The 17,555-nt window shown below is 29.2% G+C and overlaps 1 protein-coding gene across 1 annotated transcript; it reads left to right on the top strand.

The window, feature by feature from the left end:
• Positions 1–7,924: 7,924 nt before the first annotated feature.
• Positions 7,925–9,165, top strand: LOC137829334 (uncharacterized). Its single transcript, XM_090304834.1, has 2 exons — positions 7,925–8,130; positions 8,559–9,165. Exons 1-2 carry the CDS (start codon positions 7,925–7,927, stop codon positions 9,163–9,165), a joined length of 813 nt encoding a protein of 270 aa, XP_090160960.1.
• The last annotated feature ends 8,390 nt before the right edge of the window (positions 9,166–17,555 follow it).

The following is a 17,555-nucleotide window of genomic DNA, read 5'->3' as shown; positions in this document are numbered from 1 at the left end:
TAAGTGAATAAACTTTTAGTTTTTCTTTAATCATGAATTTATATAGATTAATATAATATTTTATAAATGATAATTTATGTTTTTTTTTAAGGTTATTGAAATATTGTTTTCATTTGAGATGCTCGATTATTACAAGTATTTTATTCGTCAATTTATTTATTTTTAGCTAATATCTTACTATGTGATAATAAAATAAAATCTTTATCTCATTATCTTTATCCTTACGAATTTTTATTTTTAAAAAAATATGTTCACATCATACCGAACTTCTAAGGATTCAAACGCACAGGTAGGATTCCATTAAATACCTGTGAGAGAAATTAAGGCATCACTTTATTTTTTTATTTTATTTTTGCATAAACTCTATACTTTCTATTTGTTTTACACTTTTATCAAAGCATTCTTTTCAAGTAATAATTATAGAACTTAAAAGCATTATATTTTAAATTTTAAATTTAAAGTCAAATTAGATTTAAAATATAAATTTAAAATGGAAAGTTATTTATGGTTTTAGATTTTTTTTTTAATTCTTTATTATATATTATTATATATTTGATTATTTAATATGTATATATTTAATATATATACATATATTGAACAAATTATAATCCAGATTTATCTTCACTGTTTTAATTTATTATTATATAATGCTAATTAATCTTATGTGCCATTATTATTATTATTATTTTTTTATTTTTTTATTTTTTTTAGTTATAAAATATAGTTGTATTTTTATTAATTATTTATTAATAACTTACTTCAACTTAAGAGACCTTGTTGTATGATGCAATGGAAAATTGAAACGTCAAAGAATAATTAGAACTAACATACCCATGTAGTATGCTTTTTATAATTTTGTCTTTTCGTATTTATTGCTCTTTAATTTATTATTATTTTTTAATTTATTAATTAATTATTTTATTATCATTAATCGATTTTAATATTTTTTATTATTATTTAATATTGGAACTGAAAGGACATGTCTATTCGGAAAGGCCACGTTGTTTTAGAGGGATGGTTTCGTACGTTCCATTTTTGCTATAAATAAGGAACATGGGTTTTTTATTACTCACAATCTTACTCTTGCCTATTTGCATATTCCTCAACTTTCTTTTTCTGATTCTGATGGCTATCACTCCTAAAGAAATTGTTAAACATGATACATGAGGTCTATTTACAACAATGAACATTCGTGGCAAGGTATGTATTTATATTTTCTTAGTTATTTTCCGAGATTCCCATTTTTCACGGTTAATCCAGTTGTTTACTTCTTTTATGGTTTTAAAATGGATAGAATGGGCACGTTGATCGTGCATTCGTTATCAAGTTTGAAAAAGAACTAGTGAGGAATGTATGTCGAGCGATAATGCAGGGAACATCCATATAGTATATTATAACGAAGATATACTGTCTCCCCAAATTGTCTATGGGTGGTCGGCTTTGAGTGATTTTTATGGGTTTAAAAGCACCCACCCTATATTGTTTCTTTACGTGAGTCATAACTCCTTCCATATAACTGTTTATATGGGAGAAGTATGTGAGAGGGGCGAGGGTGACTTTTTGAAGCATGTAAAAGCGAGGGAATCGCTTAACAAAGGTCCCTTTGAACATTTTAAGGTTAAGTTGTCTCTTTTACAGGTCAATGGAGCTTATCTGGTCAGTCTACCACCCTTTCTTTTTAAATGATTGTTTATATATTTTATCTTTCATAGTAACTAATTATTTGCTATTTGTTGAAGGATTTGTCTTCTCCTTTTGCAGAATATGTTCGCAAAGGGGGGTTCAAGAAGCTTACACTGCATGGATTCCTAAAAGATGTAGAATGCAAGGTTTTCAAATCCAGGTTTCCTTCTAGAAGCATTACACTTTCCGCCGGGTGGAAAATTTTTTGTTGTGTTCATCGTTTCCGTGAAGAAGAGGAAATTATATTTGAATGCGATAAGAAGAAGCCCCATTTTGATATCAGGGTTCTACTACTGATGAAGAGTCACTACCAAAGACAAACTGGATAAAGAAGTTGGTTAACGTTTTAGGATATCTTTTTGATTATTTTGAACTATTGTTAGTTTATTTTGCAAGTATTAGTAGTGTCATTTGCTGCTAACGATCATTTTTCCACTTTTTTGGAAACTAAAACAGTTTATTTATGTTAATGTGTATTTTCATTTTATTGTCATTATGTTTAATTATTTGATTTTAGTTATTTGTATTTGTTGTAGGCATTACTTGTGATATGGATACGAAGAAATATATTGTACGAATTGTGCAACATGGATACGAAGAAATATATTGTACGAAATTAACAGCTTCAGTGACTGTGTATAATTTGACCTATTATTTTACATGGATTTTATTTCCAGAGAATCAAAATCCAAACACAACATGCATATTTGAATCCAGGTAAGCAAAACTTTAAGAATATTCTTTCCTTCGAAGTACTCAAAGTACTGTTTCTTATTTATATATAATTTTCTTTGTAATTTTTTTTAGTTCTCGATGCTGATAATGGAAAATATGCCAGAAGAAAAAGAAAAAATATATTGTATGAATTGCGCAACAAAAAATTCAAAACAACAGGTAGTGAAACCTAATTACCTTTTTTTAATATATCTTTATATTTATATTTATATTTCAAATAGAATTATTTTTTTTTCAATTGATATTGAATGTGTAAAATAAATTCAAATTATTTTTCAATTGATATCGAATGTGTAAAAGAAATACATAGTAATTTGTCATTCGTGTACCTTATCTTATCACTCATTTTGACTTTTTGTTGTACGTGAAAGTACTCCTAACTCATGTCACGATTTTGGTTCTCCAGCATCAGGGATTATGATAACAAATATCCTTGTTTATGAGAAGCTTACTCCTAACAATCAATTAATGCATTCAACCACAAAAGTATTGTCATCAATGGGTACATTTAGTAATGAAGAAATTGGGCTTCCAGAGCATAATCATTCACATGGTTTGATTACAATTATAGTATTATTACAAAAATACAGACATTTTAGATTTATTAATTATAGTACTAACATAAATTTTATCTTAACTAGCTGAAATCATTTAGTAGTAATAATTATATATATATTTATATATATATATGGTTCAAACACAATGAAATGTTAAAGTTCTTCAAATCATTGTTGAAAGATTAACATTAATGTAAAAGAATTTATAAGTTCTTATATAGTCATTGTTAATTGATTTATCTTATTGTATCACTCATTTAAACTTTTTGTTGTAGGTCAAAGTACTCTTAAATCAAGTCAGGATTTTGGTTCTCAGACATCTAAAATTACAAGCTCAAATTTCTCTTTTTCAAACACAACCTTACTCCTAACAATGACTTAAACATGATGCATTCAACTACCAAAGCAATGTCATCAATGCAAACAATTACTCATGGAGACATTATTCTCACTGAACGTCCTCATGGTTAGTTTACAATCCATTATTCGTTATAGTTTATTACAATATATATCAATAGTACATGGATGTACATCTTAATTTTATATCTGTATTATTTTTTTGGATTTTCTTTTTTGTATTTGTTTACAATATATAGCAATAGTACATTTAATGAAAGAGACCATTTTTAAAACTAAATCATTGTGTTTGTCAATCAGTGACCCCTAACAATCATTTGAACGTGATAAATACAACTTCGCAATCATTGTCAGGTTTACAAACAATTTGTACTGCACAAGAATTTCTTACACCTAAATTTCAAGATTAGTTATGGAAACGAATGTAAATTATTTTTCCTTATTCTTTTATGACAAGTAAATTTCAAAATCATATTGATTTTTATTGCTTAACAAATGTTTTACTACTACTTAATTGCTGGTTTTGAACATATTTTGTCCAGGTAATTCAGTTGCAGGGAGTGTAGGGTATGTAGTTAGTAACACACTAAACTTACATAACAAGTCCGGTACATACAATGTTCAAATCCTTGAATCAGTGACTCAGAGATTAAATTTTGACGAAGATGTGCAAAATGAAGAAAATAATGGTACTAAAAATTGTTAATTTATAATTTTAATTTTTTAAATTTTTTTTACAACCACTTTCTTTTATTATTATTTTTGTTTCAAATGACACCACAAAAGTTTATAGTTTTGAATTATATTCAAAAGCTGAAAATGAAGGTGCATATCTTTAACTCTAACTTCTTCACTTCTTCATGCAAACTAAATGCATTTATCTCAGCAAAGTAATATATCACCTTTCTTAATTTTTTGAAAATAGATATTGTTAAATTTGGACAACCTACTATTCAATGTGAATACTGTTTGGGCGAGGTGTGGTATGAAGAAAGATCTCATAAATCTAAGACTTATGTTAAATTTGATTTTTCTATTTGTTGTCAAAAGGGAGAAGTACAACTCCCTTTCCTACAAGAACCTCCTAAGTTGCTGTTAGAGTTATTAAATGGGCAAGATAGTCGAAGTGAACACTATCTACAAAATATTAGAAGTTACAATAGTATGTTTTCATTTACTTCAATTGGAGGGAATGTTCATTCTTCGATAAATGATGGATATGGACCTCCTCAATTTATTCTGCATGGACAAAACTATCATAGGATTGGAAGCTTGCTCCCTGATAGTGGATCATCTCCTAAGTTTGCACAACTTTACATATATGACACTCAAAATGAAGTGTCAAATAGATTATCTCACTTTGGGTATGTGTTATATTTCGTTACTTTATATTAACTTAATTAATTCAAAGATAATTTTTAATGATATATTTTTAAAAATTGCATGTAAGTCGAAATTGAAACAGTTGAAGTTTGACAAATTCTTGATTGAAGATCTTACCAAGATGATTGATGACAACAATGTTTTGGAAAAAAGTTTTAGAAAGGTAAGAGATTTTGTACATAACGATGTAAATTCAGATTTTGCATTGAGGTTATTTAGACATCGATGCAAAGATCCAAGAGTGTACAATACCCCTACAACAAATGAGATAACAACGTTAATTGTGGGTGATATGAGCAACATAGATGTAGGATGAGATATCATAGTGAAAAAAAGTTCCGGACAACTGTTTAGACTCCATGAAACACATACAACCTTTATTCCATTACAATATCCATTAATATTCCCCTTTGGAGAGGTTGGCTATCAAGAACAGATTCCAATACAAAATTTTTGGAAGTAAAAACAGAGAACGTAAAAGAAGTTGTATTTCATTAAGAGAATTTATTGCATTTAGAATTCAAGAAAGAAATGTGGAGTTTGAGAATATAGTCCATTCGCGTCAATTGTTTCAATAGTTTTTTGTTGATGCATATACAATGGTTGAAGCTCAAAGATTGTTGTTCATAAGGCTAAATAAAAACACAATAATATTTTGCAAGGTGTACAAGAAGCAAAGAATCAAGGAGAAACAAATTCTTCTGCAATTAGAAAGCGTATAGTTTTACCTGCAACTTTTACAGGAGGAATGAGGTACATGTTCAACAATTGCCAAGATGTTATGGCCATTTGCAAAACATTTGGATATCCTTATTTATTTATCACTATTACATGCAATGTAAATTGGTCTGAAATACGTGACTTTGTTACTTCAAAAGGATTACCTTTTGCTGATAGGCCAGACATTGTTTGTAGAAGTATTCAAGATGAAATTAGATCGAATGATGATTGACTTAAAAAAATATGACTATTTTGGCAAAGTTAATGCAGTTAATCCACATTAACCCATATTTAACACTTTCCTTGCTATATTATTATGTATTACATTTGAAGAATTTTTCATATTCTTATAGGTATGTACACTATGGAATTTCAAAAAAAGGGTTTACCTCATGCCCACATATTATGGTGGTTGGATGGAGAGAAAAAGTTAAGAACTCCAACCGATATTGATGGAGTCATTTCTCCAGAATTACCGGATGCAAATTTATATCCTAAATTTTCAAAGGCAGTAGCAACCTACATGATACATGGCCCATGCGGGGTAACTCGAATAAGTTCACCTTGCATGATTAACGGTAGATGTTCGAAATATTACCTCAAGAAATTTAAATTGTTGACTACGATTGATGAGGATGGATATTCTTGTTACAAATGTCAAGAAAATGGAACATTCATTCTTAAAAATGGAATTAAGTTGTGTTGAACCAAGTGGTGTTCAAGCTTTGAAGAATCCAAAACCCTTTGAAGGATGTTGAAGGCTAGGTTGTGCTTGTTGTTGCTGAGTTGTCTTAAGTTAGGATCTGGGGTAGATTGAGTTTTGTAATTCACCCTTGATCGAATCCAAAACATAGGCATTCTCAATCTTTTTAAAAGAAAAGTGTTTTTCAAACTAAGTGAAAAACAACCGAGTGTTTTGTCGAAACAACCGATTGTTTTATACTTAGGTGTTTTTAGAAAAGATTGAAAACTGTTTTTCAAATGGTTGAGCTGTTAAAACCAAAACAACCGATTGATTCAAGGAAACAACCGATTGTTTGTTTTGGTACCATAACAGAAAAATGGTTTTTGTTTTGACTTAGCTTTAAATGTTTTTAACTGATTACACTCCAGTCTTTAATGCTTTGACCAATCTTTAAATGGAATGAATAAGTTTGTAAAGATTTGATAACAAACAAAATCTTTGAATATATTCAGAAAAACAGATTTGAGTAAGAAGAATTAACACAAGTGTTTGAGTTTTTCAAAGAGTTGAGATTGCTTAGAGATTGAGATTGATCAAAGTGTGTGATATAGGATTTCTGCTTGTATTGATTTCAGATTTTCTTCTGTAACAAGTGTAATCTTTATATCTATTGAACAAGAATCTTTGTGTGTTCTTGAGGGGATCAAGATCAACATTCTTAGTGTTGGTGTGTTGGCCAAGAAAAGTGTGTGTCTTGAGGGGATAAAGGTCACTTTCTTGGTTGTGTTGTAAGTGATCTAGGTTTGATTGCTTAGTGGTGTTCCTCAGTGGTTTCTGAGAAGACTGGACGTAGCTCTGCATTTAGAGTGAACCAGTATAAATCTCTGTGTGCATTTTCTCTATCCCTTAACTCTTTAAATTCAGTTTTGATATTTGTAAACTGGTATAAACAACTGATTGTTTCTGCGAAACAACCGATTGTTTTGCTGGTGCTGTGCCTTTAGCTTTGTGTTTTGAAAAACTGATTTCTTTATCAAGATATTCTCGAAGTAATTTCATTCAAGGCTTAAAAGTTTTCGAAATCCCTCTTTAAATCATTCACCCCCTCTAGTTTAAAGCCATATGTTCTAACAAGTTGGACAATAGAAATGTTGTCCCATATAGCCCATTGCTACTACTGAGGTACCAAGCTCATGTTAACACAAAATATTGCAACAAATCCAATTCAATCAAGTATTTGTTTAAATATGTGAACAAAGGTCCAGATAGAGCCAATTTGAAAATTACTACTACTCATAAAGACTCTACAGAGACACTAGTTATTGATGAAATTAAACAGTATTATAATTGTAGATACATATCCCCATGTAAAGTTGTGTGGAGAATATTTTCCTTTGATATTCATCATAGATGGCCTCCAAATCAACGATTGGCTTTTCATCTATTGTACGAGCAATTGATTCTCTTTAAAGACAATGTAGACATTGATAAAATATTGAACTTCAATGAACATAAAAGAACAATGTTTTTAGCTTGGTTTGAAGCTAACAAAATTTATCCACTGGGAAAAAATTTGACTTATTTTGAATACCCTAGACATTTTGTTTAGATGGCAAACAGAAGAGAGTGGAAGCCAAGGAAAATTGGTGTTAGTATTGGAAGTTTAACATATATTCCTCCAGGATCAGGGGAATTATATTATCTGAGGTTATTGTTGAATTATCAAAAGGGTTGTTGTAACTATGATAACATCAAGACTATTAATGGTTTCATTCACCAAACATATAAAGAGACATGTTATGCAATGGGGCTATTGGCAGATGATAAAAATTTTATTGATGCCATTATAGAGTCCAGTGATCTTGCTTCAGGAATTCACTTGAGAAGACTGTTTGTTACTCTTTTACTGATGAATATTATGTCTAGACCAGATGAAGTGTGGAACAAAACAAGGAAGTTGTTATCACATGACATTTTTATACCAAAAAAGAAAGCAGTTTGCCTTATCAGGTATAAATTTTGTATTTCTTGAAAAATTATAATTTATATAATTTATAATTACTGTATGACATATAATTTTTTTCCTAGGTCTTAGAAATGAAGATGCCCAAATAAAAAACCTTTGTCTTCTACAAGTAGAAGACTTATTAAATTCAAATGGTAAGCCTTTGAAAGACTTTCCAAGTCTGCCACAACCTATTCATTCAGATTCTTTTATTTATCAAAATATATTCATTATTGATGAATTGAATTATGACAAAATAGAAATATCTGAAATGCATTGTTCTTTTTTTCAATCTCTTACTCTGGAGCAAGTGGAAGTCTATGAGAATATAATGACAGCAGTCCTGTCAAAGGTTGGTGGTTTTTTTTTTCTTATATGGTTATGGAGGAACCGGAAAAACTTTCATGTGGAAAACTTTGTTCATTGCGATTAGATCAAAAGGGTTGATTGTGTTGAATATAGCTTCTAGCGGTATAGCTTCTTTGTTACTTCCAGGAGGAAAAACAACTCATTCTACCTTTTGCATTCCTTTGTTAATAAATGAGGAGTCAACCTGCAATATACCTCAAGGAAGTCTTAGAGCCAAATTGTTGATCGAAATTAAATTAATTATATGGGATGAAGCCCCAATGATTAATAGGTTATGTTTTGAAGCCCTTGATAGAACTTTAAGGGATATCATGAGAGTTGAAAGGGAAGAAAATGCTCTTAAACCTTTTGGTGGTAAAGTCATTGTATTGGGAGAAGACTTTCGACATATATTACCTGTTGTAAAAAATGGATCAAGATATGACATTGTGAAGGCAACAATAATTTACTCAAAGTTATGGAAACATTGCAAAGTCCTAAAACTTACAGAGAATATGAGATTAAAGAGTCATACATCAATGCAAAGTCAAACAGAAATAAAAGAGTTTGCTGATTGGATACTTCACATTGGAGATGGAGATATGGAGTTAAATGAGTTGGGACAAGGAAGTATTGAAATACTGGAAGACATTTTAATTTTAGATATAACAACCTTTACTGCAGTTGGTTGACTTTGTTTATCTCTCCTGCATAAACAATGTGACATGTGATGGTTCTTTTGATGATGGTTCAATATTATGTCCTACTACAAAATGTGTGGATCAAGTGAATGAGTTCATTTTATCATTAATACCAGGATATGAAGTTACATATTTAACAAGAAAATGTGTGGATCAAGTGAATGAGTTCATTTTATCATTAATAACAAGAAAATGCTCAAGCTGAGTGGTTTACAACTGAATTTTTGAATGATATCAAATGCTCTGGAATTCTCAATCACTGTGTTAAATTAAAAGTTGGAGTTCCAATAATGCTTCTAAGAAATATTGATCAAGCCAATGGACTTTGCAATGGAACAAGATTACAGGTTATCACTTGGGGAAGAATGTTATTGGTGCCAAAGTTATTATTGGGAAAAATATTGGTGATCAAATATTGATTCCGAGAATGAACTTGAATCTTTCCAAAACAGGTTTTTCGTTTAAGTTTCAAAGAAGACAATTTCCAATATCTTTGTGCTTTGCCATGACAATAAATAAAAGTCAAGGTCAAACGCTCAAGAAAGTTGGTCTATATCTACCACGTCCAGTGTTTACACACGAACAATTATATGTTGCTCTTTCCATAGTAAAATCTAAGAAAGAGTTGAAGATATTGATTTTGGATGATAATGGTAATACCACTAATTTAACTACTAATGTGATTTAAAGAGAAATATTCGAAAATATTTGAACTATATTCTTATAGCCTTACATATGAGGTATGAAAATTCTTTAATTAGTTGAAAATTATTCTTATTTCTCGTCTCTTTTTTGTAATATATGAACACGAATTTAAGAACTAATATACACTGTCTGTAACAGGTTTGACCATTGATTTTGTGTGACACAAAAGTATGTACGAACCTGATTTTATTGGAAAATATTTTGATGGTCATCTTGAAAGTATGGTATCTATTTTTTATCAATTGTAGGATGTGGTAGATCCAATTCTGAAATACCTTTGTCATAGTTTTTTAATTTCATTTCATGTTTTGATTGGTACGTTAATTTATTTTTTTTCTCACTTAACTCGCAGGAGAGTGGGGAAATGGGTTACTTTTCTGTTTTAAACTAATATTCTTCTTTATTAAATAAGCGTTTTTTAATTTTAAAAATTATTTTATTTGTTCTCATGGACAGGTGAGTGGAGAAATTGGTTACTTTTCTGTTTTAAAACTAATATTCTTCTTTATTAAATAAGCATCTTTTAATTTTAAAATTTTATTTTATTTGTTCTCACTTAATGGGCAAGAGAGTGGAGAGATTGATACGTTTTATTAGAGAATAGTGGAGAGAGAGGGGTGAAATGTGGGTTTATGCACGGTTACTTTTTTTAGGCAAAAAAAATTATATATAAGAAAACTATGAGAGAGGAAGAATATAGAAACATCTTAAAAACTATTGTCGGATGCTATTTGATATTCTTTCTACAGAGTCTCAAGTGCTCCCAAATTCAATTTTGGTATTCTTTCAACAAATTCAATTTTGGTGCGTTTTCTTTCATATTTCTCAAGCACAAGAGGAAGAAGGAGATAGAGAAGAAAAAATTGAGAAGTTCCAAACTGTGATGCTCAGCGTGAGCAAACGTCTTCATTGTTGACCCTTTCAACATCTAAATGCAAGCGCACACAGTCTTCCTTGGCTGTCACTATGCATCCGCCTCCTCAAAATTCTAATTTTGAGATTATGAAACAGTGTATTACTGTTGCTCTTCACATTTCATCACAGCCACTTCACCATGTATTCCGTCTCCTCAATGCTTCTTCACCATGTATTCCATCTCCTCAATGCTTCAAAAACTCTAATTTTAGATTCTGAAATGTGTACTGCTAATTTTCTTCATATTTCATCTCTTTTATTTATATTATTTTGCTTTTCCTATTTCTTTAATATATACATTTTATTTTATTTTTTCCAATAGAGATGTTTAGTTTATTTTATAAATTAATAACTTCAATTTCTTTACTCATTAAGAATCACATTATTAAAATAATATTACATTTGATTTATTGTGATAAAAAAATATAATTATTTAATTATTTTAAACATATTTAACTAAAAATATATATATATATATATATATATATATATATATCTATACCTATATATAAAGGGGATTCTCCTCTTTAACAACTCTTAATTTTTCCCTATTTTATCCTTATATAAATATTTGATTATATTATGTACATTGTTGTGTAATATATGTGGAGGAACAATTTTAAATTGAAATAGAGGTTGGAGACTTTTTTTTAATTGAAAAAGTGGTTACTTTTCAAACAGTTGCATAGAAAGAAGAATGTCTCTTCAAATTTGAGAGAAAAAAAAAATATTAGTGGAAATACTGGAGAAGATGAATACTTTTGAATTGCAAAAGTGGTTAATGTGTGTGACATTCTTAGGAAATAAAATTTGTAAAGAATAAAACACTTAGAATGATGATCAATTACTCGCATTGGTTAAGCCAATTCACACAAAGTATAATAATTTTACATAATAATGATAATGTCATTTTTTATTTATAATATACTATAAATTTATATTGTTAAGATAAATGTGCAAATAATAATATTATTTATTCAAATTTTAATATTAAACATAAATATATATAAATGAAAAAATAAGAAATGCGGATAAACAGGCGCTCACGCGCCTATGTTCCCGCTAGTATGACATAATGTACATTAACAATATTTTTTTTTACGTTATTGCAAACATTGAAACTTAAAATATTTTATATATGATTTATAAATATTTACATGTTTTACCTACATGTTAATTGTTTGGTGGGTATAATTATTGTTATTTTTTTTAAACAAATCTAATTTCAATTTAATTGTTATTTTTTAATATTATTTAATTAATATTAGTTAATGTTATACTTGAAATGAAACAGATTGTTCTTTGTTGCAATGGACAAACCAAAGGTCATAAATAAAATATGTTATAAATATATAGTTACACCAAAGGTCATGACATTGTGCGATTTTTTATTATTCACAATCGTACTCTTTTCTACTTTCTTCCTCTATATAATCTTCTCTACTACTTTCTTTCCTGTGCTTTCTCTGTTATTCACTATCTCTCTTACTTACTTCTTGGTGTTTTCTCCATTATTCATTTAATGACGCTCGTGCAGTGCTAAAGAAATCATTAGACTTGAAACAAGAGAAGTCTTTTGGTGCATGAACAACAATGGTGAAGTATGTATATTTATCTTTTTTTCTAAAATTTGTCCTTTTAAACAGTTTCTTCATTTCCTGACTTTTTTTTTCTTTATTTTAAAATCAATAGTTTGGTTATGTTGATCATGTTTTCGTCACCGAGTTTCAAAAAGAACTTGGACAGGAGTGGATCCTTGTAGATTCAGAAGGGAACGTCCATATAGTGCAGTATAACGAAAATTTATTGTCGCCGAAAATGTTGCGTGGATGGTTTACTTTGACTGATTTTTATGGCTTCACAGATGATCACTATATGTTTACGTGCGTCAGAACGCTTTCCATATAACTGTTTATATGGATGACGTCCCTGAAAGTGGAGTAAATCGTTATTTGGATGAAGTTGAAGGAAGGAACCCTTAAGCATTGGTCCCTTTGACCATTTTTCCATAAAGTTGTCTCGATTAAGTATCAAACTCTGTTATTGGGTTAGTATAGTATTCATTTCTTTAAAACTGTCTTATATTCTACTTGATTTCTTTTTACTTATTATTTCGATATTGTTGAAGGATCTTCCTGCTCCATTTTCACGATATATTCGACGAGGGAGAATCAATAAGGTTACTCTTCATGGTCTACTAATGGAGGTGGAATGCAAGGTGTTGAAAGGAAAGTTTCCTTCTAGACGCATTAAACTTGGCAAAGGGTGGAAGAATTTATGTCGTCTTCATTCTTTTCGTGAAGGAGACAAGATTATCTTTGAATGTGATACCAGAAATCCTTTTTCTCGTATAAGGGTTTTGTTACTTACTTCTATTCACAGTTTAAGCTATCCTGGATAATTTCTTTTATTCTTCTCTTAGGATAATAGTTACCGGTGCTTACGAAAGATCAAACATATTTATTTTTGTGCTTTGACTTTTTTTGGAAACCTGAACAATTAAGTGCTCTTTGTGTTTATGTTGATTATATGTTTATGCTTAGTAGTATTTATATTCTATTTGTTCATGCATTTCTTGCAATGTGAATACATAATACATAAATTATTGCAATTTTGTTTCATTATCTGATATATTTATAATATATTGGCATTATTACATATGTTTAACGCTATAACAATTGTCAGTATATTAAAGTCATAAATATCTTTGATAATATTTTTTATTTTATATATTTTGTGTTAATATTATAGAATGTTTATATTCATTTTATTCTTTATATATTGTTTATTATTAATTAGTCATTGAAGTATTAAGTTGGTTGCTATTTTTTTCTAGAAACCCGATGATGCATATATGTTTATTATTGTTGTATGGTTTTTAAGATCTTTAGTTATTTATATAAATAGTATTTCATTGAATTTATATTTCATCATGTTTTATTTGTATTATATTACATTTTAATTTAATTTATATGACAAAAGGTGACTTCATAATTTAATATGATTTTTGCCTACAATATGTTTATGGAAGAAACACACATTTACATTTAAGATAATTGTACTTGGTATAATATAATTGTTAGAATATATGGCCTTAAACGAGAGGGGGGTGAATTGTTTAAGAAGGATTTTTGAAAACTTTTAAGCTTAGAATGGAAATACTTCAGAAGAACCTTGATTGAGAATTCAGTTTTTCCAAAACAAACAGCAAAAAGCACAAAGCTGGAAAAACAATTGGTTGTTTTAACGAAACAATCGGTTGTTTATACCAGTTCCAAAATATCAAACTGAATTAAAGAGATAGGGATAGAGAAATTGTACACAGTTGTTTATACTGGTTCACTCCAATCCAGAGCTACATCCAGTCTTCTCAGAAATCCTGAGGAAATCCACTAAGCAATCACCACTTGATCACTTACACCACAACCAAGAGACTGACCTTGAACACCTCAAGAAACACACTCTCCTTGGCCAACACTAAGATTGTTAATCTTGAACACCTCAAGAACACACAGCCAATCTCAGCAACACACACAAACGAATTGTTCAGCAGTTTACAAAGATTACACTTGTTACAGATGGAAATCTGAAATCAATACAAGTAGAATCCCTATTCAGCACCTTGATCAATCTCTCAACTCTTTAGCAATCTCAGAATACTTTGAAAAAATCTTCTTCTTAAAACTTTGTTTCAAGATTCTTAATATATCAAAACTATTTTTCAGAATATATCTAAGAATATAGTTTGTTATCAAATCTTAACAAACTCTTAATTGCATTTAAAATAGATTGGTCAAAGCATTTAATGACTGGAGCGTATTCAGTTAAAGCATTTAAAGCTCAGTCAAAGAAAACAGTTTTTCTGTTATGGTTTTAAAACAAACAATCGATTGTTTCATCGAATCAATCGGTTGTTTTGTTACTTAACAAAATACACCATTCAAAAACAGTTTTCAAACTTTCTCAAAACACCTAAGTGTAAACAATCGGTTGTTTCGACAAAACAATCGGTTGTTTCAACTTAGTTTGAAAAACATTTTGTTTTGTTAAAATTGAGATGTTAATTGCTTTGAGATTTAATCTAAGTGTTGATTACAACATTGAACTATCCCAGAACAAGGCTGAAACCAGCACAGCAGCATCAAGCAAAGCAGAGGCTTCATCATCCTTCAAAGGATTTGGATTCTTCAAAACATTGAACTCCACTTGGTTCAACAATAATGAATTACTTTTTTAATTGCAATAATTTTTCTAAGAGATTTTTGCAGATTAACTTACAGCATGAAGATAGCATGAAGTTGGTGAAGAGGACTTCATTTTCACCGTAAATATGTTATGAAAACATAATATTAGATAATTATTTATATAATATATTTGTTCAAATTATTGTATTGTAATATATTTGTTATGACAAAAATTTATTCATTCATTTCTACTTATTTATAATTAATTTTTAAACTACTAACATTCCAAATTTATGTTATATTATATTAAATTCTTTATTATACAAAAGTACAGAAACTTATGTTCAATGTTTAGTGTCCTATATTTATTTTTATATTTGTTCAATTTTATAATTTTTATATATAATTTTTTTATTAATTTTAATTTTAATATTTATATTTATATTTATATATTTATATATAAAATATTAAAAAATTTCTCGTCCGTTTGCACGGATCAACATTCTAGTAGTAAAAAAAGAAGAATATATATTGTGACATCCTCTGTTTGACTTTCTGATTATCAACTAAACAAAATTCACATTTCAATACATAATAGCATTTTGGATAGTTTTCTGTTATTTGTATTGCCAACTATTAATGACATTCTAATTTCAGTAAAACAAAAATATAGAAAAAAAAATCATTTAATCTTTAGAGAAAAGCTATTTTAATTGAACTTTCAGTATTAAAAAAAAATATACTTAACAAAAAAGTAGAGTTTGTTATAATCTTTATTAAAAGTTAATGCCGTTTGTAATAAATTAAATGAACTGAATTTAGGCAGTGGATAAGTAGTTTGAAGTTCTCTTATACTTCATTTTCTTTGTTATGTTGGTGAGCTAATCATAAAAAGGGATTACTTCTTCGACTTTCATATATTTTGTATAGCACTTCCTCTCACTTTATCTTTTCTGAATTGTCACTATCATTTTTTTAATTGTGAAATTTAAAAAACTTTTATAAAAATATGACTTTTAAATTATATAATTTGAAAAAAACACCTTCTGAATTATCCAATATGGCATTGTGATACCAAACAAAATTGTGAAGGTGGAGGATTCGTCTGCTTATCTGGTGGCTTCATCTCCATGTCATTTCCTGTCGTCGTGATGTCTCAACGTTGCTTTCGAGTTTCTTTGTTGCCACAATCACAACAAGAGGTGCTCGGGTTGCTTTTTGTTTAAATTTTCAAACTTCCGCTGGCTTCATTTCCTGTCATCGCGATGCCTCAACGTTGCTTTCGAGTTTTCTTGTTGCCACAATCACGACAAGAGGTGCTTGGGTTGCTTTTTGTTTAAATTTTCAAACTTTCGCACGCTGCCTCACAATGACCAGAGAAATGGGTAGAGTGCACAATTTATCTGCATATTGAATCCAGTCCAAAATATGGTGCAGGGAGAATCTGCCTAGTAAGATTGAGTTGTGTTCCCCTTTCAAACGCATAAACTCTATTCTTTTGAGCTTAGAGTAAGAGCTAATTTTCACACCCCATACTTGCTATTTAAACCCCCGCATGTCATTTCATCTTCACACAGAGCTGAACCTCATGCCTGCCTAACTCTACTTCTACTGCCGCTATTTCTCTATCCATTACTAAAACCGTTTGCGACTCCAACACCAAGAAAAACAACTATACCTTCTAATGAAAACTTGTTTTTGTTATGCAATCATTCATATATCCCAACAAAAATAGTTTTCTATTTTATGAGCCTTTTAGGGCTTATAGGACGAACCACGATTATGGCCATAGTTTTTTGGCCATTCCAAGTACATTTAATTTTTAGGTTAAAATACCACAATTGTATAAATTGTAAAATTAAAGGTTTTAATTTAAAAATAAAGTCCTATATTACATATCAAGAATGATAAAGGTAGTGTAATTCTTGCTTTCGAGGGAGAGAATTATAATTTACTAAACAACTGATTTGATGAGAAAATACAAAAAATATGATATTAAATGATAATATTAAAATATGATTTAGTTCCAACCACAAATTCTCCACTAAATCCCATGCAAAAATGTACTATTTCCTTCACTATAAAAGTAAACCTTGCCAATTCGATCAGTACACACTTTAGATCTTAATTTGATTTCTCCCGGTATAGCTCATTGCCAATTCACATGTATAAGAATGAACTTCATGAATACATTGCACGTATAAACCCAAATTAAAAATGGTCTACATAAATGGAACTCAATCAATACATGACCATATTGTTAAAACTGCAAAGTTTTGCAGGTACAAAAATGACTTTCTTTTCGTTGACATTTATTCCTTAATACTTTAAATAACTACTTTCAGTTTTTAATATTCATTTTAAAATAGATGAATGACATTTACTTGCAAATTTTAAAAGTTTGTGATTATAAATACAGACATTGTATTACAGCCCTAGGCTGAATAACTTGGAATTTTTAGATACCAAAATAAAAACTCACTCATTATACAAGGACTAAAATCCCATTTTCAGATATTAAGAATTAAACAAGAACTAAACCTATTTCGAAATAAACCTAAGAATTTGCTAAACATA

The sequence above is a fragment of the Phaseolus vulgaris genome, chromosome 7 (assembly GCF_051622355.1).
Source record: "Phaseolus vulgaris cultivar YP4 chromosome 7, ASM5162235v1, whole genome shotgun sequence".
Classification (NCBI taxonomy): domain Eukaryota; kingdom Viridiplantae; phylum Streptophyta; class Magnoliopsida; order Fabales; family Fabaceae; genus Phaseolus; species Phaseolus vulgaris.
This window is presented reverse-complemented; position numbering and strand designations above follow the sequence as displayed.